Consider the following 23,847-nt stretch of genomic DNA (forward strand, 5'->3'; position numbering starts at 1 on the left):
GCAACCACTGAGTGTGTTCCACACAGAGGGTAGCCGGGTAGACCCATGCTCAGCGTACAGGGCCAGCAGGGCCTTGCTGGGCACACGGGGCATGGGCCTGTCTGGGAAGACCCACCCCTGCAGGGTGCAGCAACACCCCTGCAGGACATTCTTACAGGGCATTTCCCCTTTGGGCATGTGTTCCTTACACCAACTCAGACTCTGGCTCTACCTTCCCTCCTTGCTCTAACCCTTCGGGCTCTGGCCCTCCAGGGACAGTTCTTCTAGGACCCAGTGGTTCAGACTCTGCTCGCGTAGCAACCAGACCACAGGGAAGGCAGGATACTTGCTAAGGGTGAGCCAAGTGCCCAGGATGTCCCATCTGAAGATACATGCCACCTGCAGACCTGCCCCAGGCTACCCAAGGACAGAGGCATCAGGAGAACCTGCGCTGGAGAGTGTGGTGGCAGACAGTGGCCCCAGCAAAGCCACAGCCAGCAGGCTCCCCTCCTGGAGCGGGGGCTGGCCCTGGCGAGCAGCAAGAGTCGGATGCAGCCAGGGAATGATTCTGTTAGTTAAGGTGGGGTTCAGAGTAAATGTTGCCATTGCCTCGTAAGTGAGAAAAGCACATGTTTCATTGTGCTTTTTTCAATGTTAGCCCTCCCCAATATTAGACATTTCATTTCATAAAACTCAGGAACTAGTGGGATGTGAATGACCTCTCCTGGGTGCCTTCTGGAGGAGAGGTTCAAGGTGGTACCAGACTGGCCCCAGATGTCCCTGTAGTCTGCAGTGTTTGCTAACGTAAGGGATGCAGGCTGACCAGGGGATGGGCAAAAGTGATTTTAGGTGATACATAGGGGGAAAAAAATCATTAACAGCCCCCAGGTGCACCCAGTGAGTCATGGTTTTTTGTTCCTGTTACATCTGATATGGGTCCATGACAGCACCTTTTATTTAGTTTAGTAAGTTAGCATTTTTTTTCTTTAGTAAGTTAGCTTTTGATAAGATAATGGCCTTTAGATCTAGAACCCATGAACTAGAACATGAGTAGGAACTCGTATCTTGCTGTTGTCCCCGTTTACCTCGAGCCTGGATTTCGTGTTTACGGTCCCTTTGCTCTGCTGTAGGGTGGGCAGTGAGGAAGAGGGCTCTCGCTACATATCCACGTGTGCCTGAATAACTGTAGGTTTCTTGTTACAAGGTGAGAGCCTGGCTGTTTACAGCCTCCCTGACCTGTGTTCTCGCTGCATGTCTGCAGTGAAGCTGATCAGTGCTGCTGTGTGTGGACGCAGCTCGCTTATTCCCAACTGAGCATCTGGTCTGTCGGTAACCTCACCACGGCCTCGTCTGCTCAGCTCAGATGGTTCCTGGGCCACTCTGTTCTTCTTACATATGTCATCGGGCACGTGTGCAATACAGATACTAGGGCATAGGATGTATGAAAGCCCCAGTCACAAGAAGACACTAAATTGTTTTCTAAGTGGGGACATCAGTTGACAGTTGTCCAGCCATGATCAAGAGATGTGGTTAATCCAGTCTCTCCAGACCTGATCTTGCTGGGTTTCCAGATCCTGCCAGCAGCATGGGTGTGAAGGGCGCCCTTTGGGATCTGGATTTGTGTCTCTTGGATGCTAATACAATCAAGCATCTTTCATTCGTATTGACCAAAGGCTCTGGGTCCACTGCTCTGATCCACTGTTTGGACTTTCTAGAGCTAACACCAGGGGTTTCAATGGCACTATGTTTAGGGAGGTTTGCCATCCTGCAGTGTCACCTGCTCTTGGTCTTCTATAAAAGTTTACAATCATCTTATCAAGTCCCATCAAAGTACTTATTGGTACTTTACATGGCCAAATGTTTGAGGCTCTATATGCCTGAAAATACTTAGTAGCTCTCACGTTTGAAGGGCAGTTGGAGTGGGTATAAAATTCGAGGTTCAGAGGTCCTCTACCTTCAGTTCTTCAAACACTTCCCTTGTCATCTTCTGTCCGGTGTTGCTCTCCATGTGTGTCAGTCTTGCTCTTGTTTCCTTGTAGGGTATCTGCCTATTTTCTCTGGGAGCTATTAGACTTTTCTTTCTCATAGAAACGAGGATCTCCAGAGAGCCCTAGACACCCAAAGAGCACAATTAACACTCTTGACTGGCGTTTTCTCATCAAGCAACTCCCAGGTTAAGGTCGGACCTTTGGTATGCCACAGCTCATGGTAGCTCATGGAGAGGAGGAGGGTTCCCAAGATTATATATAACCTGCCAACCATGGAGATCTGGAGTGGACACTAAGACTAGTCAAATTCTTCCTGTTTTCCCCAATCCTCACCCCAAAAGGGCTTTGGAACTCTCCTGGTTTTATCCCCTGGACACCAGAGGCAGGTAGTTTCCATCCTTGGCCAACAGCAGGCAAGGGCAGAACTTAAACCTCTTTACTCTGTAACTTATTGTCACATAGGAGCCACCCACTGCCACCACTCCAGACTGTAGCCATATCCCTGTCTCCTACCCTGTTCAAAACAGCCATCTCTGTTTTGTTTGTTTTTGTTTTTACTTTAACGGGCATGCATGTTACAACAAACTCAGACTTAGGGGGACTGACTTCACAGGGTGAGGCTATAGTGGGCAGTGCCCTGGGAGAAACCCCACTGCTACAGGAACTGTAGGCTTCAGGCCTCAGCTGCCCACGAGTGGAACAAATTATCAGTCAGACTCTGCAGCCTGGTGTCCCAGTTACAAAGGGTGAGGACTGCTGGCACAGGCTCACAGGTTCTCAATACCCCTGCACACTGCTGTGTTCTGTAAGGTTGTCATAAAATATCTCTGGACAATTGTTTATAGTGTCTAAATTCCATGTCCTATTTGACCCCCTATTGTCAAAACTTACTACAAAGCAATGGTAATCAGGTCAGTGAGAAACTGGCAGAAGGACGGACTTACGATAAATAGAATAGAATTGAGTCAAGAAATAAACCCATACATCTGTGGTCAACTGATCTCAACAAGGGGCCAAGACCATTCAATGGAGGAAGGGAACACTGGATATCTACATGCAAAAGAAATGAAGTCAGACCCCTACCTCACACCATATACAAAATAAACTCAAAACAGATCAAATACCTAAATCTAACAACTAAAACTATAAAACTCTTAGGAAAAGACATGTGTAAATCTTCATGACCTTGAGTGTGGCAAAAGATTTTAGATATGATACCAAAAGCATGAGCAACAAAAGAGAAAAAAAAAACACTAAAGTTTTTTGTGCTTCAAAGGATGCCATCAGGGAGTGAGAAGGCAACCCAGAGAATGAGAGAAAATATCTGCAAATCATACACCTGAAAGACATTTGTATATAAAATATATAAGTAACTCATGTGACTGAATAAAAGGAAAATAACCCAATTAAGAAATAGGCAAAGTATCTGAACACTTGTTTCTCCAAGGAGGATACACAAATGGCCAAGAAGCCCATGAAAAAGATGACTGACATCATCAGTCATCAGGGAAATGCTAATCAAGACCACAGTGAGATGCCACTTCACAGCAGCTAGGATGGCTCGAATGAAGAGATGCAGCGAGCACAGTGAGGATGTGTAGAAGCTAGAACTACAAACACTGCTGGTGGGAATGCAGAGTGGTACAACTGCTTTGGGGTAAACGAGAGTCTGGTCATTCCTCAAAGAATTAAACACAGAGTTATCATATGACCCAGAAAATCCCTAGGTATATACTCTTAGGTATGTATATACCCAAGAGAAATGAAAACAGATGCCCACACAGGGACTTGTACATGAATTTTCATAATAGCATCATGCACCATTGCCAAAAGATGGAAACAACCAAAATGTCCTCCAACTAATGAATGGATAAACAAAACAAGTCTATCCACACAATGGACCATTATCCCACCATATGAAGTACTGACACAGGTTATAAGATAAGATGAACCTTGAAAACATCATAAGTAAAAGAAGCTAGTTGCAAAGGACTCCATATGATTCCATTCTTATGGAAGTCCAGAATAGGGAAATCTACAGTGACAGGAAGTAGATCAGTGGTTGCTTGGCACTGAGGGTGGGGGTGAGGATATGGAGAGTGACAGCTAAAGGGTAGGCAGTTTCTTTCCAAAATGATAAAAACATTCCAAAATTGACTACTGTGATGGGTGCACATATCTTTGAATATGTTAAGAACTTAAAATGGGTGAATTATATGGTATTTAAGTTCTATCTCAACAAAATGGTTTTTAAAATGTCATGTGTCAAAGGTATCCCCTTTGTATAGGAAAGTGGTGAAGGGAAATATAAATATACCTATTTTCTTGTATTTAAAAGAAGTAAAACTAATAAAAAATGGTTATATGAGGAAGGAAAGAACAAGGAAGTAAAAGTATGGAGATGGATGCTAGACTTCTCTGAATGTATCTCTGTATTTTAGATTTTAGAATCAAGGAGAAAATTTTTCATGACACACATAAAAAGCAACACCTAAAAATTGAAAAGAAACTGCAATAAACTCAGTTCTCCTGTTGATGGCATAACCACACAGGAAAAAGGGATCTCAAGTGATTTTAAAAATAGCCTTCTAGTCATTCATTCCTAGAGGGATATATTCTAATAACTTATTACAAGGATTGCAAGAAATTTAAAGTGGCACTCAAAGCCCTTAATGCTCGTAGTAATGCTGGTAATTTTTTTAGAACTGTTACAAGTACATTGTGGGTAATGAAAATAATTGTATCAATGTCACCAAGATTTTCATTGTAAAGAGACACAATATAAAATCAAGGAAGTTAAAGGGTGCCTGGGTGGCCCAGTCGGTTGAGCATTTGCCTTCAGACGCTCAATAATCTTAGGGTCCAGGGATCGGGCCCCACGTGGGGCTCCTTGCTGAGCGGGGAGTCTGCTTCCTTTTCTGCACCCCCCATGCTCATTCTCTCTCAAATAACAGCCCATACCATACTTTTTAAAAATTTTTAAATTTTTTTTTAAAAATCAAGGAAGTAAAGGCCTATGTTTCCCTTAACTATTGATATAAATTCACAATTTGCTTATATTTATTCTAAAATCTAAGCTCCTAGTTCTACTAAAAAGTCCCCAGGCACTGACCCCCCCAGGAGCAGTAAGCACCTCTGGCACCCAGACTATGGGCTCTAGATGCCCAATAAAAGGAACCAGAGGTCTTTGAGAAGTGGCTGATTCAAAGCCTGAAGCAGAATATGGACAAAATGTGCCCAGGACATACCTGTAAAACAATCAAGCTTTTCAAAAACAATAGGGATCTTGTCTAAAGGGCACAGGAGTCAACCTGGAAGACTCCCACAGGCTTAGGATGGGTACCTGGGGCATCAAAAAGACTAATGGCAGTAGCCAACTGACCCCCATCAAATATGTAAGAATCTGAGTTCATGATAACGCTCAAAGAAAGCACAATGTGCTGGTCCCTAGAGCTGGCTGGGGACCAATGCTTACTTTCTAAGTGTACAAATAAAGGACAGGAATGAAGCATTTGTCTGGCCTTGCCTGGATGGATTATAATTCAGGGTGACCAGGTGGTGGGCAAGGGAAAAAAGGTCTTCATAGAAGACTTTCTGGCTAGAGAGACAGAAGAGTGACAGGCTGGGTTAGATGATGGACGTGTGACCTAGACTCAAGATCTCTGTGGCTGCTCAAGCCATCAGGTGCAGAGCCTATCAGAATTTCCTCCTGGATTAATCAGGCTGCCAATGTTAAACTCACAATCAGTTCTCACATCACTAAAACTGGAACTGGAGACCTGTCGTGCCTCCTGGAGTGGCTAAAGGGTGAAGCAGTCTTGCAAAGACTGCTTGAACCTGAATCCTATCAAGCCCCTCTCTCTGATCATCAATTTACAGAAAATGTGGAGATGGGGGATGAGTTAATGCTACAAGAAAGCATTAGGTAAAACCCAGGAGGGGGATTCTATAGGACAAATGACCTGGTTTCTTTAAGGGGGGGAATAAATGCAGAGGGAAGGAAAATGAAAAGTTACAGATTAAAAGAGAGACACATCAAACTATGGCAGTGGGTACTTAAGAATCCTAATGAGATCAGACCACTGGAAATGACATTTTTAAGATGATCAGGGAAAGCTGAACAAGGACTGCAATTTCTTATGGTACTAAGGAGCTACTGCTGATTTCACAATAACAGAGTTGTGCTTATATAAAAGTTTGTCAAGTCTGTATGTATTAGATACTTGCTGTATTTATAGGTGAAATGGTTTCTGTGAACTGCTTTGAAATTCTTTAACAAGAGAAAGAGAGGGGCACAGAGAAATGGGAATGCTAATAGGCTGCCTTCTGGAGTCCTGACAACTAACTGCTCATGGCCTGTTCACAGACACCCCTGGGAACTGTTCAGAAAATCCCTGTCAGAATGGAGGCACCTGCGTGCCAGGTATGGACACCCACAGCTGTGACTGCAACCCAGGGTTCAAAGGCAGACGCTGTGAGCTTGGTAAGTCGGGGACCACTCCCTCCTGTGGGGACCACAGGGACCTATGCCTCAAGACACCTGTCACAACAGGCTGTGCTAGGCCTACTAGAGTGGGTTTGCCACAAGGACCTCAAACCTCAAGATGCCAGGACAGGGGCCCAGCCTCAGTGCCCCAGACTTCCGAATGCCCAGGTAGGGATATTCAGAGGCAGTGAGCCACTCGGCCTCTCACCGCCCCGAAGCTGCCCAGACAAGCAGGGGGTCTGGGGGCAGCCAGAAAGCAAGGGACATGGAGCGCCCCATAGCCAGAGGTGGGTGCAGGGGGGTTTTGCTTTGGGGGCCAGACATGCTGGTAAGACGGAAAGAGCCACAGGCCTCCCTCCCTAAGAACGTGGGACTGAGGATGGGAGGTGGGTGGACAAAAGCCCCCATACCAGCTGCACCATCCTGCAGCCTGTCAGACTCCTCCCAGCCCTAAGGGAAAACAGCCTGGGGACTTCCGGGACTCAAGCACCCCGCAGTTGCAGGAAGGGCGCCCTCCTGGGGTGCAGGAAGAGCACTTGCTCAGCATGGCGCTCCTGTAAGCCCCTTTTCCTTTGTGCCGGCAGCCTGTAAAAAGGTGCCCCAGCCCTGTACTCGGCTCTTCTCAGAGACAAAGGCCGTGCCCGTCTGGGAAGGAGGTGCCTGTCACCACATGTAAGTTTCTTTCCTGATTTCACCACATTCGTGGGAAATTCTTGACTTCCAGAGAAGTGCCTTCATGAAGTCCAATTCACCCACACGCACAAGAACTGAGAAGCTCTAGGGGTGATGGTCATATAGGGCTTGTACCCATTCCCTCCAGCTGATGAATCAGGAAAACTGAGGCCCTGAACCTATGCAGGGAACGCCAGTCTCCTGGCTGAGCCCTGGGGCCTTCCTTTCCCACACCCTCAAATGGTATCAGTCCCTCTCCAGTGGATGGCAGGGCCACGAGTACATCAATGCCAGCAAATGACATTCCTCTCCTCTCTGCCTCAGAGCCCCCTGGAAAGATCAACAACAGCACAGGAGAACTTGAGTCTTCACCCTGCCATTAAGTCATGACATTCATGCCTCAGTTTCCCCATCTGTAAAATGGGCTGTACAGGGAAAGCTTGCCTAGTTCACTGTGTAGGACCTTCCTTATTAACACTCTGTGACTCTGTGGTTCACACTTACAATATATTTGTCAGCATATTCTTATCAGCCCCTACTGTGTGCCAGGCACAGCTCTAGACACTTCAGCACATGGCAGTGAGCAGAACTGGCCAAAGCCCTGCCCTTGCAATCTGTACACCCTGGACATGGGAGGCAGAACACAGGGAGCAGAAGGACATTACGCAGTGTTCTAGAAAGTGGTCGGGGCTGGGGAAAAGGAAGAGATGAATAGGTGGGCGGAGAAGAGCCAGGGTTGGGGACAGGGAAGGCCAGCTGCAGCATTCAAAAGGGTGTCGGGAACTCTCATAGAAACATTGAACAGATGTGGAGGGGATATCTGAAGGAAGAACCTTCCAGAAAGTCAAATTGTCAGCTGCCAAGGCCCAAGATCAGGAGCATGTCTGCTTGTCTGAGGAGCAGCAAGGAGGCCAGTGGGGCTGGAGGAGACCAAGGGGGAGCAGTGGTTGGGTAGGGCAGGGAGAGCCCAGTAGGGCTTCGGAGGCCCTTGGAAGGATTCTAGCATATGTTCTTTTGAAATGGGAGCTACTAAGGATGCCGAGCAGAGGAGTGAGCTGTTCGATTTTGTCTGAAGGTCACTCTGAATGGGATGTAGGAAAGCCAGGTAGAAGGCTTGATTTAAACTTGGACATGAAGCCAGACTTAGCACAGAAAAATACATCCTGATCTGCACTGGGCTCTGAGGATCCATGTGCACAGACCATCTGAATTTGGGTTCTGTGGAATGGCAGCCCTAATCCACAGTGCCCCCTATATTCCAACTGTGCCAGTGACCCCAGTGCTTGAGAAGTGACCCACTAGGACCACCAAGCCTGATGACAAGAGCCCAGGCCCTGTCAACAGCTTTTCATACTTTCACTTTAACGCATATGGGTCTGAACATCACTCTCTTATATTTGGCACATAGTTGGGTCTTGCTTTATATCTGACATCTCTGATTTTTACTGGAGTGTCTGTACCATTACCTGTTACTATAATGATGATGTGATTGGGTTTAAATCCACCACATTGCTGGGTGCTTTCTATGTGTCCTATCTGACCATTTTTCCTTTATTTCTCTTTCCCTACTTTGGGATTAATTCTTCCTTAGCCTTCTAATTTGCCAGCATAGTTGGTTCACTGGTTATATTTGTCTGGTTTAACTTTCTAGTGGCTGCTGTGGGATTTGCAGTATACTTTCAACCCCCCACAATATCCATTTGCTGTTGTTCTCTGACCTCAGTGTCCTGGAAGGGATCCTGCAGTAGCGGGCTCCACTTCCCCCTCGTGCACCCAGCTCTCGAAGCCAGATGCGCTACTCACTCATAGTCTATGACCCACATGATATGGTATGTTTGCTCCCCAAAGACAGTTATCTTTGTAAACACTGCCGAGTAGAACGTCTTTTGTTAGTCCGTGTTTACCATTCCCAGCACCTGGCACTCTTTTACAGACCTGAGATGCCCCTGGGTACTACTGGCTTTTGCCTCCAGAACTCACTGTGACTTTTCATATAGTGCAGGTCTGCTGGTGATGAACCCTCTCTGCTCTGGTCTGTCTGTAAAGGGTTCTGTTTCACCTTCATTTTTGAAGGATTTATTTGCCGAGTATAGAATTCCTGGCTGAGAACTGTTTTTTCTTGGCACTCGGGAGTGCCCGTTTTCTGCCTTGGCATAGCTGTGCTCATTCTCACCTGCGAGCGTGTATGCCCCGGCCCGGCCCGTGGCTGCTCTGATGTCTCTTTACTACCATTGCTGGGAAACTAACCATGATGCGCTCTGCCGTGGATGTGTACGTGTTTTTGCTCACAAGACTTTGTTAAGCTTCTGTCTCTGGGGCCTTGGTTTTCATTAACTCTGGAAAATTTGGGCCATTAGTTCTTCAGGCATTTTTCCCATCCATTCATTTCTCTCCTCTCCTGCAACTCCAGTCACGCAGGTGTTAGACTGAGGCCACCCTTCTCTCTACTTAGTTGTGCCTTGATTCCACAGCGGGGCCTTCGCATCCTGTGGTCTGTCCTCTGCCCTGCCTTTATAACCTGCCACTAACTCCATTCCGCGAGACCTTCATCTCACTCTGGGTGTTATCATCTCTAGAAATTCCATTTAGTCCTTTCTTGGATCCTCCATTTCTCTTCTCATTGTTTCTTTTTTCCTTCAGATCACTGAACAGGTGGTACCAAATCTTTAACACATGTTTTAAGGGCCTTGTCTGCTGTTCCTGCCATTGCTCTCACCTCTGGATGTCTATTTAATTACTATTTGCTGCCTATGGGTCACAGTTTCTTGAGGCTTTGTATGAGCCTTTGAATATCTTGTCATTTTTTTGTTGGATGCTGGACTTTTTAGCCTTTTGGTCCTGAATGCTAAGTTTTATGTTTATTTCCCAAAATGTTTTATTTTGTTCTCCAAGATGGTTAATTTTAGTCTGGTCCTTTGGAGGCCTTTTAGGGTGGTTTAACCTTAATTCTGGGTTAATTTTGCTCCACTTCTAAGCCATGGCCTTTCTGGAGTTTCTAGTTCATGAATGGCCTGCAGTAACTCAGCTGTTTAGCTTCTCCGTAGTTCTCCTTGCCCGGCCTCACAGGTTTCTCCCCTATGTGTGCACAGTTTCATCTTCAAAGGGATCCCTGTACTGGCCTCAGGAGCTCTTCCTCTGCATAGCTCCCTCTTCCCCAGTGCCCCACACACTCTAGCTGCCTCTGCCTCCTCAGTTCACTGTGACCCTTGCTTGCCTTCCACCCCACCCTCTCGCCCCCTCAACCACCCTGCAATGTAATCCAGAAAGTGCTTCTGGACCAAACTCTAGGGAGATCACAGAGCTCATTTCATTTGTTTCCCTTCTCTCAAGAATCATAATCTCACACTTTCTAACATCTGAAAAGAACTGCTTTTAATATTTTGCCCAATTCTCTGGTTGTTCAAACTGGGGGGTTAATTCCAAATCCTGTTACTCCCTGAAGACCAAAAGCAGAAGTCTCACCAAAGGCCTTAAATCCCATGGGCTGTCCCAGACTGAGCATAAGTTGGAGCTTTGCCCATCAAACTCCCTGGATCTCTCTTTTCAACAGCTCTGACATTTGAGAGCTTTAACAAGAACAGAAACACTTCCCTGTTCATTACCATCTACACATTTATGAGAGAAGTAGTATGAGTAATTACCATTCCACACAAAACTGAGGTCTAAGTTCCAGAGACACACTCAAAGGGGACTAATTAATAAATGGGAGGAGGGGCTAGAAGTCTGCACTGTACACATCAAACACCTGCATCTCCAGGGTTCTCCAACTTCTCCAAGAACTACCCTTAGGACCCAGGAGTGACCTTGAGCTGTCTCAAGTCTTCACCGCTGAGTGAACTGTCTCAAGTGGGACATGTCCTCAAAATCTCTTATTTTATCTCTTAATATCATATTTTGTCCACACTCCTCAAAATGTAAACTCAAAATGGATATATCTTATGTAAATCATACCTTAGTGAAGTTAATTTTTTTTTAATTACATGACTTTCATGTTGGACATTTTAACACATCCCTATGAGGTAAAGTTTTAGTAGGAAACTAATAGCCTTTCCGTCAAACACCTGCACAGTGACTGCTGGGTGCAAGTAGCCTAGCTGAAGCAGCTGGGCAACACTCTGCTCTAGTTTCCAGCTTTACACAACTTTCTTGTGACACAGGTACAAAAGAGTCTACAAAGTGCATCAGGACATCTGCTTCAAAGAGAGCTGTGAAAGCACAAGCGTCAAGAAAACCCCAAACAGGTGCCATCTCGGGGCAGAGACCCACAATGTGTCCAGCCTGTAGTGCATAGGGTAGCAGGGCAAGGGGGGCTCGGGACTAAACACTGGGGGGAGCCACAGTCCTGTGGGCCAAGCCAGGCTGTCTTGTCTGTGCAAATTTGTAGCCCTGCATAGCACATACCTGTACATCTGAACACATACAGATCAGTATAGCTGGGCATGGTGGGTGCTGGGGGAGTCACACGGTGGATCATGGGGGGTGGGTCACACGGTAGGTGCTGGGAGGGGATCACATGGTGGGTGCCAGGGGGAGGTCACATGGTGGGTGCCGGGAGGGGATCACATGGTGGGCACCAGGGGGAGGTCACATGGTGGGTGCCAGGAGGGGATCACACGGGGGCACTAGAAGGTAATCACACAGTGGATGCTGGGGGGAGGTCACACCCTGGGTGCTAAGAGGGGATCACAAGGTGCACGCTGGGAGGGGCTCACATGGTGGGTGCTCGGGGTCACTCTGGTGCTAGAATTGGGAAGCATGGAACATTATTGACAGATGCAAGTATATAACTATATATATAGTATATCTCTATTTTTTACTCACTCACAGCCAGGTTCTTTCCCCAGAGGGCTCAAGGGAGTCAGAGGAATTATTACATAATGTGCTGCATGAATGTGTTGGGGGCCTTCCCAACAGCAGACTCCTCACCCCAGTCACTCTGCACAGACCCACTGGGAGCCACACCCCCTAGGGCTTGCATTCCTGAGTACCCGGGGATGCAATTCAACACCTGCTTGACCTAGCGCGGTACCTGTCTCTTCCACTTTCTTTCTTCTACACCCTGCTTTCATTCCCATGACTTACAGCCAGCCAAGGGGACACACATAGACTAAAATGCTAATCTCTGCATCAGTGTCTCACTGACGGTGCTCCCCAAAATGGAATATATGTGAGGCAAAGACAGGACACCAGCAGGCAGCCTGGGTTCCAGGTATATCTCTTTTTCATAAGCCACCTTTCTCTATTTCAGGAAACACAGTAACAGTCCAACACTGAAGAAATCTTAGGGTACAGGTACGTTCCCCACCACAGCTGGCAGAACTGCGGGAAAGCTAGAGTGGCTGTCCCAGCATGTGGCCTCCAGGAGGGCTGCTGTCTACTTGGGGAGCTCAGCTGTGCCCTCTTTATTACAAACTCCCAGACCAGGAGTTTCAGAATTCCCTGAGGGGATTAAAATGGGAGAGAAAAAAAATACCTAAGGCCTCCCAATAGACATAAACCAGGCACAGATGCACTTCCAAGTGGAAATGAGGCCATCTGGGGGTAAGGACGAATCCCACTGACTCCAAGTAAACGGAGAAACCCTTTCCCATCAGCAGCAACAGCTGGAGGTGGGCACAGGGGCTGAGTACTCATGGAGGTGGGACTGAGAAGGGCATCTAGAAGGGGTGGCAGCAGGGGAGGAGTGGGGAGAGGACGGTGGGAGGGGCCCGGGATGCCCAGATATAGGAGTGCGGGGGTTCAAGGGAGGGCCTCCCAGACCCTGAGAATGGCAATCTATCAAAAGAAAAATTGGGGTGTGGGGCCTTGATCACATAACTTTGGAGAAATCCTGAAGACTCTCCCACTAGAGAATTTCCAACAGACACAGGAATCCTAAACACTGGAATCCTGAAATGAAAGAAACTTTCTAACTCTATTCCTGCTTAATCTGGCATTTCCCAAAGTCTTCTGGCAACTCAACACCCTCCAACCCTAACCCCACCCCCCAATAAACTCTGTCAAAGTCTTCATTACAGTCAGGGAGATACTGGGTTGAATCATAGCAACCCACCCACCACCTGTACTCAGTCTCACATTGAGCGCAGTTTTTCTTTTTTTTAAGATTTTATTTATTTATTTGACAGAGAGATCACAAGTAGGCAAAGAGGCAGGCAGAGAGAGAGGAGGAAGCAGGCTCCCCACTGAGCAGAGAGACCCATGTGGGGCTCGATCCCAGGACCCTGAGACCATGACCTGAGCTGAAGGCAGAGGCTTAACCCACTGAGCCACCCAGGTGCCCCTCTCTGCGGATTTTTTAAGCAAGTGTTTTATAATTTCAAGGTGCCCGCTTGAGCACAGTTTCTTGTTAGCATGATGTCACAGGGAACAAGGGGGGAACTGAGTTGGCCTAAGGCAGCTTCCACCTTCCACTCCATAAATGAGCCTCAAAGTAGTCCATGTTCCTGGTGCTGAGAGGGCAGTGAGGCACCCTGAGGAACAAGCAGCTTCAGGAACAGGCTACACTGTCTTATGGGGCTGAGGAGATGAGGAAGAAATGTTACTCAGAACCTTTACAAAGAAGCTGAAGCAAAAGAGCTTCACAGATATAGGCTGACCCACATGAAGAACATCTGCACCAGCCAAGCGGGGAAGACTGAGGCTGGGATCTGCGGGGTGTGGCCTTGGCAAATAGCCCCTGGCAGATTTTTCCAAAAGTCTGTGTTCAGCTCCTGCATCCTCAAAGACATTACTTCCCCTCCCACCTTATGCTCCCAAGACACACAAATCCAAAATATGCTCCACAGCTCATAAACAATTCACTACTAGGATTAAGAACCCACAAACATAATTTGGGCTTCAAATATTTCTATCACAGTAAGTCACCTGAAACAGCAATACCTTTTTTTTTCCAACTTAGCAAATCCATTTCTATAAAAACAAATCAGAAAACAAAACAAAAAACAATCAGAAAACCTCAACTACCAAATTATCAAATACTAGCTTTTAGAATACCCATTCTTGAAACAATGGAGCAAATGCAAATAAACTGGAATTCGTTTCAACCCAGAGCAACAGGGGGCAGCCCCGGTCTTCAGGGGAAGGATCCAAGGGCATGGCCAGCTGGAAGGGGAGCAGCCTGAAGCTTTCAGCATTAACAGCAGCAATGCTCCCCCAATGTCCCCGGCCCTGGGCCACATAGTCCATGCTCTCAGCACACCTCCCTCCTGTCCACAACCACATTAGAGGCAGGAACACTGGGTCCTTTGGGGGCAGGGACCGAGGGCTGCTCAAAGAAACTGAAGCTGCATTTTAAAGAGGAATGGGTGTCATTCTCCTCATGCCCCAGTCTCTTTTCTCTTCAAGGGATTCGGGACGTTCTTGTTATACTCCATCAACCTCATGAGCTCCTAAAGCCCAGGAAGGCGGGGTCTAAAATTGGACTGAAAGGACACCATGAAAGACCAGGTCCTGGCTCGCATCTGTCCCCTCTGCCGCTTCTCTCTAGAAGATGGGACGGCCAGGCCAGGCAGGGTCCAGCCCACCTCCCTTCAAGGCCACACCAGGGAGACCCTCTGGGCCAAATCACCTCCCAGTCCTGCAATGCATGGAACAGCCTGTGCTGTAGCCCTGGCTGCCGTCTCCTACAGGGACAGTCTGCACCGTGGCCAGGGAGCAACTGCCATGTGCACCTGGGCGCTGGATGAGCAGGGCTGCCAGCCAGCAAGGCTCCTGCAGCATCCAGGAACCAGTTCTCAGATTCCAAAGTCAGAGGGCAATTTTCTGCCTGAGATCTAACAATCAAACTGAGAGGAACTGCCTTCCAGCTTCCACAGTGGAGACAGTGGTGCCAGGAAGGGTTGGTGGTGAGGCCAGACAGAAAGGGAAGCCAAGTTCTAGGCGCCCCACCCAACTCTCCTCCAGCAAATTCTTTGTGCTGATATGTGGTGGACTACAGCCCCATCACATGGACCAGTAGATTACAAAAGACAAAGTGTTCATTCATACTAAGATGGAGTTTAGACACTTAGTCTTCAACTTTTTCTCAGTGACTATTTTAGGTTTTGTGGACCAACCCGTCTCTGTGGCAACTACTCAGTTCGGCACTGGTGACACAACCACAGTCACAGACAAGTGACCCTAAGGGTGTGGCTGTTCCAGTGAAACCACATTTACTAAACGAGGGGGCAAATTTCCTGGCCACACTTGGCCAAGCCCTGGTCTATCGAGTCACCCAGTCCTCAGACTTATGCAGAGAAAGCTACCCACCCCCACACCGATGACAAGTCACGGCACGGCACCAAGAGCCCTGAGCCTCACAGAAGCACAACACGACACCCCAACACATGCAGAGCCTGAACACCATGGAGATGGACGATCGGGGCAGGCCAGACCCGTCCCAGCTCAAGACTGCTTCAGTACTTGACTCGAGTGGCACTAGTCCAGGCTGCCAGCTAGCGTGGTCTTTCACACATTTCCCTCTTCAGCAGAATGTGGCCCTGGCTTGCCGCAGGGGCTTCCCCACACGCTTCTGACCGCTCTGGCTATCCCTGCAGAGGAGGCACAAGCCATGCAAGCCAACCCCACCTCGAGTCCGCAGAGCATCGTAGCAGCTGACTCAAGCCCCCACGCATCTGCCACGGACTCTGTCCCAAGTGAGCCCTACAGCCACAGAAGGCACACCTTCTCATCTTTTATAAAAACATTGTTGGAAGAGTTAAGAGTATATTTTAGGCTTTTTATTAAAATTTTGTGTGCACATGTCTGTGTTTTACACAATTTGTTTTCAGAGAGGAGGAACCGTCATTTCAAGAAGTCTCTACTGTACCCACAGCGCCCCCGGCGTCCCCGGCCCACCCGGAGAAGACGGCCGTGCTCAGTCCGGGGCACCGGCACTGGGCGAGTCGAGAGAACACCACGGCCATGCATGTGTACTGCTGACTTTTGCTGTGTCGCCAGGACCAGTCACTGTGTGTCTATGTAAGCTACAGCATCGCTAGCAAGTGGCAAGATCAAGTGTTATCACTGGAAAAATAGATGAAACTCTACTATGATGTTAATGACCTCAACCCATCAGCCATGAGAACACTAATGTGTTCCAGTCTTTAATAGAAACATTTGTTTCTACAAGAAATAGTCTACTGAATCCTGAGCTTGGTGCTGTGTTGTCTTATGATTAACTCCTCTTGATGTTTTACAAATTAGATATCTAGTAAAAAGACTTCGTGATGCAAAGGAATTACAATTCATCCTGGAAACATTCTAAATGAGACACTGTTTTCACAAAATCCCTTCAAAAACTCCAGCGTCTTCCTCAAACATACAGTCAAACTCTACCCAAGGAAATTAATATTAATGCAATCAAAATTCTCAGGTGCATAAAAATTCATTTCTTTATCAAAATGAAAGGAGCAATCATGAGTTGCTAAGTTAGCCACGCTAATCATGCAAATTTATAATTCTTAGTCCCCCAACTGGACATAAGAACCCATCTGAGGTTCCACGGAAAGTGTCGGTCAGTTGGGAACGCCACAAGATGGAAGAGTAAGTGAAAACAGTGGCAGATTGAAATATCTTCATTTTTAGTAATTTTGCCCATGGCCAAGAAAACCAGTAAAGACAAAGCCTTCCTTCCCATTGCATGTGGGCTGTCACAGAGGCGGGTGAGGAGACCTGTGCCAACGCCACAGCTCTCCCACCAGCAAGCCCAACAGGCACCTCCCTCAGCTGGGGCTCTTCCCGTGGCTGCCTCCTGCCACCACATCTCACTCCCACACACGGGGATTCACTGAGCTACTTTTCTTTTGCAGAAAATGTCTTTCTTTTTGCCATCATGCTGGAACATAAGCCCAGAAAAAAACAAAAGTATCCACACCTCAGTGCTGAGTCCCCACAGTAAACACAGCTCACATCTCCCAGCAGCATTCTGGTAAACACAGGAAAGGAACTTAAAAACTCAGTTATTTACTTTCTTTTAAACAAAACAAAAACAGTGTCAGCCTGCTTCCAATCGGGCATTCCCACAAACCCATACAACTGTATTCTGCTGCACCAGGCCATCAGGCAGCTCCTAGGCCTCAGCACTGCTGATGTTTCAGGCTGCACGGCCCTGTCTGCGGCTGCCCTATGCACCACAGGATGGTTCACAGCAACCCAGCCCCCAGCCGCGGGACCCCAATGGCACCCTCCCTCAGTCCTAACAACCAAAAACGTCCTCAGATGTTGCTGGATGCTCCCTGGGGTCAAGGTCACTCCAGGTGGAAACTGCTGCCTGACAAGACTCTTACTCAGTCTCTGCAGGGAAAATAAGGACAAGCGGTTTTACCTAGTTGTTAAAATGCTGTCAAGTCCTGGATTTTGATCACATCACCAAAAATGCTTTCTGTATCAACAACCATGTGCCAGCCCTCCTCAAGGAAGGGATGCCCAGGACATTCTGGGGTGCACCAGTCCTCCCTCATAGAGCCCATGCCATGAGGGCTGAGCCTCTACCTCAGAGACAACTAACATCAAAATCTACCCCCAACCCAACTCTTTAAATCACCCCTCAGCACCCCAGGTTTCCCAAGGGGACTCCCACCACCACAGTGTCCTGGGAGCTCCCTGAAGGACACCAGGCCCCAACCCACTCAAAGACCCTGTGCAAGTGCTCTTCTCCTCCGGTCTCAGAAGCTGCCTCTGTGAGATGGGCAATGGGGAGGTTACCGGATGACACCGCCCTCCCCCAACCCCCTCCTGTTCTAGCACACTCCAGGGCAGCACTCACTAGCAACCAGAAACTGTGGGCCTGCAGACTGCCCACAAGCCAGGAGCAAAGCCAACTTCCCTGAAAGGTCAGAGCCAGGGCCCATTCTTCCCAGAGAGAGAGAAAAGTACCTGAACACTCAGCTGGCATTAAGCAGCTATGCAAAATGAAACCATCACTAACCACCTTCCTTGACAATGCTGTACACTGAACACAATTATGAAGCAGTATTTGTGGATTAAAAACACAAGTGTTTTTGGGGAAAACCTGCTACTTGTTTGCATAAAATAAAGTGCTGTGATGTATTAAAACCTCAGTGCCTACTCATAATTTTATCTTTATCACTATAAGGAAATGTAAAATGACACCTGAACCAGAGGCAAGAACCCCATTCCCCACACTGTCATGAAGTTATCACATATCAACAGAGGAAAAAAACAAAACCAAATGTTGAGGTATTGAGTCCCCTGATTTTAACAGCTCAGAGTCTGTCTTCCACACAGGAAGGAAGAGGGCCCCCCCAACAGAAACCTAACAATAGATCAAACCAAGGCAGCTCCTGTTTAGTCTGACCCACTTTTCACGTGATTTAAGTTTCATCAGAAGACCAGTTTTAGAAGGAAAAATAACATGACAAGGTCCAAGTGAAACTCTTGAAAACTTTGAGAAAATCATAATACTCTTTGGTATCGCTGGGCTCTTCATTCCCAACCTCCATCCTCCCGTCACTCTTCCACCTCCTCCTCGTCCTCATCCTCATCCTCATCCAGACTTAAGCTTTTACTGTAAGGCATGTGGCTCTCAGACCCCTCTTCCTCCTCCCGAGCAAAGAGCTTCTTAAAAACTTCAAACTCCTCAGCGGAAGAACAGGCTGTCCTGGCCAGAAACTCAGCTTCTGAGACTCTGAGAATGTCCTTAAGGAGAGGATTGGTAATATGTGTCTGACCCTTCTTATCAGGGGTTTGGTACCGTCCTAGGCGCTCGAGGAACACGTGTCTCTGCTTGATCTTGGTTATGGAGTATTGCAGGAAGTCAGTCCGCACCATGTCTGAGTGTTTAACCCCCATCCTAAAATAGGCATACTGGGAAGACAGACACAATTAGAGGAGTCCCGGGCACAGTAACCTACAACCTGTCCTACCACTGTCTGTAATCAATGCAAGCTATTCAAAGTACTCACAAAAAAGCTGCCCAACCAGCGATGCCAGGACTCTCTATGATGCCCTGCACTTGTGTGATGGCTAACAGTTTTCAAAGCATTTTCAAATTCATATTGAGAAAAACTTAGCAGAAAATAAAGGGACAAAAGGGATAAATTCAGTTGTTTCTCAGAAAAAAAAATATCAGTATTGAAAGAACAGGCAAAAAATTCAGCAAACATCTAGCAATTTGACCTAAGTTGTCATAATTGTTACCCCAAAATTAGGACAACTGTCACAATTATGCTTCCAAAATCAATATGCAGAATATGTTCTAAAGAAAGGAAGATTTTTAGCTCTTTTTAAATTAGCTACTTCAAAGAGAGGCCCCATTTGGACCCCAGGAATGGGACTGGGTCATTCATTATTAACAGCAGAAAAGTTGCAGGGTAGGTTTTCTGTAAAGAAGTGAAAGACCAGAGCCAGGTTCTCTCTGGCTGGTATGTGCAAAGAGGATCTAAGCTTTTCAGCTCACCCACTCGCCCTCGGGGTTCCTGTGGCTTCTCTTCCATGGAAATGACCCTTACTACAACGAACGTGTTGTTACTTCCCAAATCCCCTACCGGTCATCCTCACCTGGAATTTGTATTCCAGTTCACCGGGGTCCTCCCGAAGAACATAGGGGCATCTGTGTAAAATCTTGGTCACCTGTTGTACCGTGAAAAGACATTTCTCCTTGAGAACACCAACAATGCTGTCAATGTCCCTCTGATGCATGGTGAAGATTTCAGGGGAACAGAGAAGAACTGTCTTTAGTTTCCCTGCAGAACATAAAAAAGGATAAGTATATAATTTTAGGATATTCCAGAAAAACAAGGGGCTTGTCACATCTAAGCCAGCATTTGAAAAGGGAAGGAGGATGCACTCCTCCCCGTTGACTGGCGGTTTCCAATGCCTGCCCAGGAGCACATGGCAGTGGGAGGGGCCAGAAGAACACATCTCCTCACTGACCCCCTCCCTGGTATAAAAAGGAGGCCTCTTACTGGCCTCCCAGCTGAATGGCATAAACCTCTTATTCTTGGCTTCCTCCCCTTACCCTCATCATCTAAAGAATTTCCCAGGGGATCTAATGGAAGGAGCAGACAGTAGAAGGAGACGTAGATTCCCCCACATGAGGGCTGCAGGTTGACACTTCGTTCCACAATGAAACAGTCACTGAAGCGACAACCAATGTTCCTAAGATCTGAGAGCCCGAACTCAATGAAAAGGTGTTCCACGATTGTTAGGGTCCGTAATCAAAGGAGCGAGACTGATACAAAGTGAAGGTCAAGCAAAGCTTTATTTCACGCCAAGCATCGAGAATCAAACCGACCAGTCAGTTTGATTCTTCGCTTGACCTTTGCTTTGTATCAGACTTGCTCCTTTGATTACGGACCCTAACATGATAATAATTATTCATACAATAATGACGAGAATACTCATGAGGCACAGCCACAAACAATGATGCCCTAATTAGTGGGGTGACCATATCTTTTATCCACATTAGGGCAATACTGAGCAAAAGAGGTCCTCTTAACACATTAGGGTAACTGAGACTACTGAAGGGAAATTGGGGCCTATGGTCTTCCCATGGATAGCTGGGCAAAATTCAGCACCTGGAAACTTAAAATCACTTATTTAAACTGGTATTAACAATCTTTCTAACAGATGAGCTACTCATTGTCTTGCTAAAATGTCTCTAGATGACTTTCAGGAGTTTGGATTTTCCCTCTGCAGCAGAAGGCTTTGCTAAACTTCGTAACATATAATCACAGCATATGACTATTAAATTTAGCCTTTTAGATTATACTGCAATAAGCAATCTGTCAAGAGAACCGCATAAGGCTATGTTCTTCCTTATCTTCTGAAAGCCTCTGAAATAGATCGCCAAACAACAGTATCCCCCCCCCCCCAACAATATCTTATCAGTAGGGATCAAAAAATGAAACAATACAGTGGCCCTCCTGGGGTCAACGTGCATAAGGATCCCTGGGACCCTCATGGGCTCCTAGCCCCCTTCTCCTCAAGGCCTACCCGGGGATCCAATGAAACCCTAGAATCCTTGAGATGTGAATCTTATTGGGGGAATAGTCACTTCTCTGTTTCCTAGGATTCTGGGACAATCTCAGGTTCCACTGGAACCCAAATCTTTACAAGGGACCTTATAGAAAGCCTTTGGCTTTACGTTGTACAGACGACACTTCAAGCTAAGGTAAATATCAATGACTGCATAGGTACGTGAATGTTATTGCCACACACTGACCTCTACCTGCTGAGCACGAGCACATACCACAGGCTCACCACCCATTCAGTGTTCCAGAAGCTACACTGGAACAGAGCCCCCACACTGAGCAAACCAGACAAGTGCCTCCATTCCCTCTGGCAGTGCCATCTGCAGAGATCACTGCTTCTTACCTCCAAGCCAAACCACACATTACTCTCAAGAACTTCCCCCAGAACCCTCCCCTAGCCCACCCCATCTGGGCTACTTGCCCCCCAACCCCAACTCCTCAGCACTGGACATAAAATCAGGGCCTTCTTTTACCTTCTCCAAGACCAAGCTTTCGCAGATAGCCAGAGCGCTTCTTCATGTGCACTATAGGTAGTTTCAACAACTGAGGACTTTGCTTCAAGGCCATGTACACAGGCTCTGGGTTCAAACCCAAGAGTATTAATTCTGAAATGATGTCCAGCAACTGTTGAGTGTGTGTACCTGGCCACAGATGGAGCAATCCGTTAATGTGGATGTCACTGAAACCCATGTCCAGGAGGGAACTGATGACCTTCTCTCGCTCCACAAACCCTCGAGCCACGAGAGTCCTCTGCTTCTCAAGGGAGTACCGAGTGAGACGCATCCTGCACGCTGGTTCCTGCACGTAAGTTCCGGATTCCACATGGGATAACTTCTCGAGGTCCCCTCCATTGGAGGCTGTGGTCAGTTTACACAATAAAGATGGACACGTCCTTTTCTGTTCTCCTCGATGGGTCTGCCTAGCAACATGGGCCCAGGTGAGGGGGACCAGGCGGTGCCAGTCGAAGACCTATGAGACACAGCACCAAACGGGGATCAGTTCCTCACCACTCCAATGTAGAGGAGACCACGGGATTCTGGAGCAACGTTATTTAGTACCTTGGTTCCACAGAACAATAGCAAACTTTACAACAACCTGCAAACTCCAATCTGAGCATGAAAAGCCTGCAGAGAAGGCAGCGTTCCTACAGAGAGCAGAGCATCATGACAGCCAAGCAAGTCTCTACCAGCTCCTGCTGCCCTAACAGAGGGGACATAGCAGGGAGGAGCAGGAGAGAACTATCCCAAGGCCAGCGGTAAAGGGCGTTTGGGTATGTGCAGGTCCTTTTCCTCTACCCTCTAAGGGGCAGCGCCTGGTGCAGCAGATTGAAAAAGAGAGGAGCAGGAAGACAGAAACCAAAGTGTATTGGTATGCATGTGACCGCTCACAAAAGGGGTCGCACCCTAAACCTAAGTCCCGGCTCAACACTCAGGGAGCAGAGAGGCTTCTGCGGGAGGAACGTAGGAGATGATGTTGCTTCACACAGATGCAAGTGCTCTGTTCGTGGCGGTAAAACCACGCAGGAGAGACCACCCTGGAGCCGCACTCCCGGAAGCCTGCTTTTCTGCAGAGATTGCGAATCTCCGAGAAGCCCTCAAGCCCTCGTTCTCTGTCGCTGTGTCCCACGTACGACAGCGGGCAATCACTCCCAGGCCAACAGCGAGGGTGCGAGCTGGTTCCCACCCTGAAGCCCGGGACCTCACGCGCGTCCGCACACTCCCGAGCCTAACTTCCTCGCCGCAGGACCCTGCGCCACAGGACCCTGCGCCACAGACCCCGCGCCACAGGACCCAACTCCACATACCCCGCGTCACAAGATCCCGCGCGACAGGACCCGGCGCCACAGACCCCGCGCCAGAGGACCAGACTCCACACACCCCGCGTCACAGAATCCCGCCCCACAGGCCCCAGCTCCACAGACCCCGCGTTACAGTAACCCGCACCACAGGACCGGGCTCCACAGACCCCCCGCGTCACAGGACCCCGCCCCACAGGACCGCGCTCCACAGACCCCGCGCCACAGGACGCTGCCCCACAGATCCCGCGTCACAGGACCCGCGTCACAGACCCTGCGTCACAGGACCCAGCTCCACACACCCCGCGTCACAGGATCCCGCTCCACAGGACCCCGCCCCACAGACCCCGCGCCACAGGACCTGTCGGACGCCCACGCCAATCGCCTGAGCGCTCCACGCTCTCGCGCTCCCGTCCTATCGGCGCGCCCGCCGCTCCCTCCACCCAGCCGCCGGGAAGGCTCCGCTTTCGAGAAGAAACACCCGGCGGCGGCTCCTCCGCAACCGCGCGGAGCCCCAGCACAGAGTGCCACCTCACCTGCCGGCCGAGCGCTGCCATGGCTTGCAAGCCGCAACTCGCCTGTCCGCACTTCCGCTCTTCCCCTGGCAAGCGCTTCCGCCCTCGGCGGTCCTCATTCCGCCCTCCCCCTGGCAAGCGCGTGCTCGCGGACGGCGCGTTCCACCGCGGCCCCGCCCCTGCTCCTCCGGCCGGCGCCGCCCGGCTTTCCCGCCCTCCAGGGCTCTCCGCCTGCGCGGCAAATGCACAGCGCCCTCCCTCGCATCCGCTCCGCACCACTGCCGGCGGCCTGGCTCTTCGGGGCGCGGGGGCGCGGGGATCCCTCCCCACTCGCTGGCTGCCTCCCCCTGGCGGGCGCTCCCGGCACTGCGCCGGCCCCGCCCCGAGACTCGGAGTCGGAAACTGGAGAGTCCCCGCCCCGCGGCCGCCAGGGAGGCTG

The 23,847-nt window shown here is 48.7% G+C and overlaps 2 protein-coding genes across 11 annotated transcripts in view; one reads left to right on the forward strand and one right to left on the reverse strand.

The window, feature by feature from the left end:
- SNED1 (sushi, nidogen and EGF like domains 1) overlaps nucleotides 1-18,159 on the forward strand; it is an 83,860-nt gene extending 65,701 nt beyond the window's left edge. For 3 of the 9 annotated variants that reach the window (XM_047721612.1, XM_047721618.1, XM_047721619.1), the window contains 5 exons: nucleotides 6,334-6,450; nucleotides 7,038-7,125; nucleotides 11,283-11,366; nucleotides 12,374-12,417; nucleotides 14,470-18,159. In XM_047721612.1, the coding sequence (XP_047577568.1) occupies nucleotides 6,334-6,450; nucleotides 7,038-7,125; nucleotides 11,283-11,366; nucleotides 12,374-12,410 (326 nt within the window). In that variant the 3' untranslated portion in view covers nucleotides 12,411-12,417; nucleotides 14,470-18,159. Of the gene's footprint in view, nucleotides 1-6,333; nucleotides 6,451-7,037; nucleotides 7,126-11,282; nucleotides 11,367-12,373; nucleotides 12,418-13,285; nucleotides 13,296-14,469 lie in introns of those variants that run through there. The other 6 variants (XM_047721614.1, XM_047721613.1, XM_047721615.1 and 3 more) reach the window with 6 other exon arrangements.
- Nucleotides 16,381-23,719, reverse strand: MTERF4 (mitochondrial transcription termination factor 4). Of its 2 annotated transcripts, none has more exons than XM_047721631.1 (4): nucleotides 23,430-23,719; nucleotides 21,572-22,067; nucleotides 19,624-19,808; nucleotides 16,381-18,930 (listed from the first exon to the last, which is right to left on the reverse strand). In XM_047721631.1, exons 1-4 carry the CDS (start codon nucleotides 23,448-23,450, stop codon nucleotides 18,574-18,576), a joined length of 1,059 nt encoding a protein of 352 aa, XP_047577587.1. In that variant the 5' UTR covers nucleotides 23,451-23,719; the 3' UTR covers nucleotides 16,381-18,573. The 2 variants fall into 2 exon arrangements, with proteins under 2 accessions (XP_047577587.1, XP_047577586.1); XM_047721630.1 differs by lacking the exon at nucleotides 23,430-23,719 and adding an exon at nucleotides 23,196-23,210.
- Between the last annotated feature and the right edge of the window lie 128 nt (nucleotides 23,720-23,847).

The sequence above is a fragment of the Lutra lutra genome, chromosome 3 (assembly GCF_902655055.1).
Source record: "Lutra lutra chromosome 3, mLutLut1.2, whole genome shotgun sequence".
Taxonomy (NCBI): domain Eukaryota; kingdom Metazoa; phylum Chordata; class Mammalia; order Carnivora; family Mustelidae; genus Lutra; species Lutra lutra.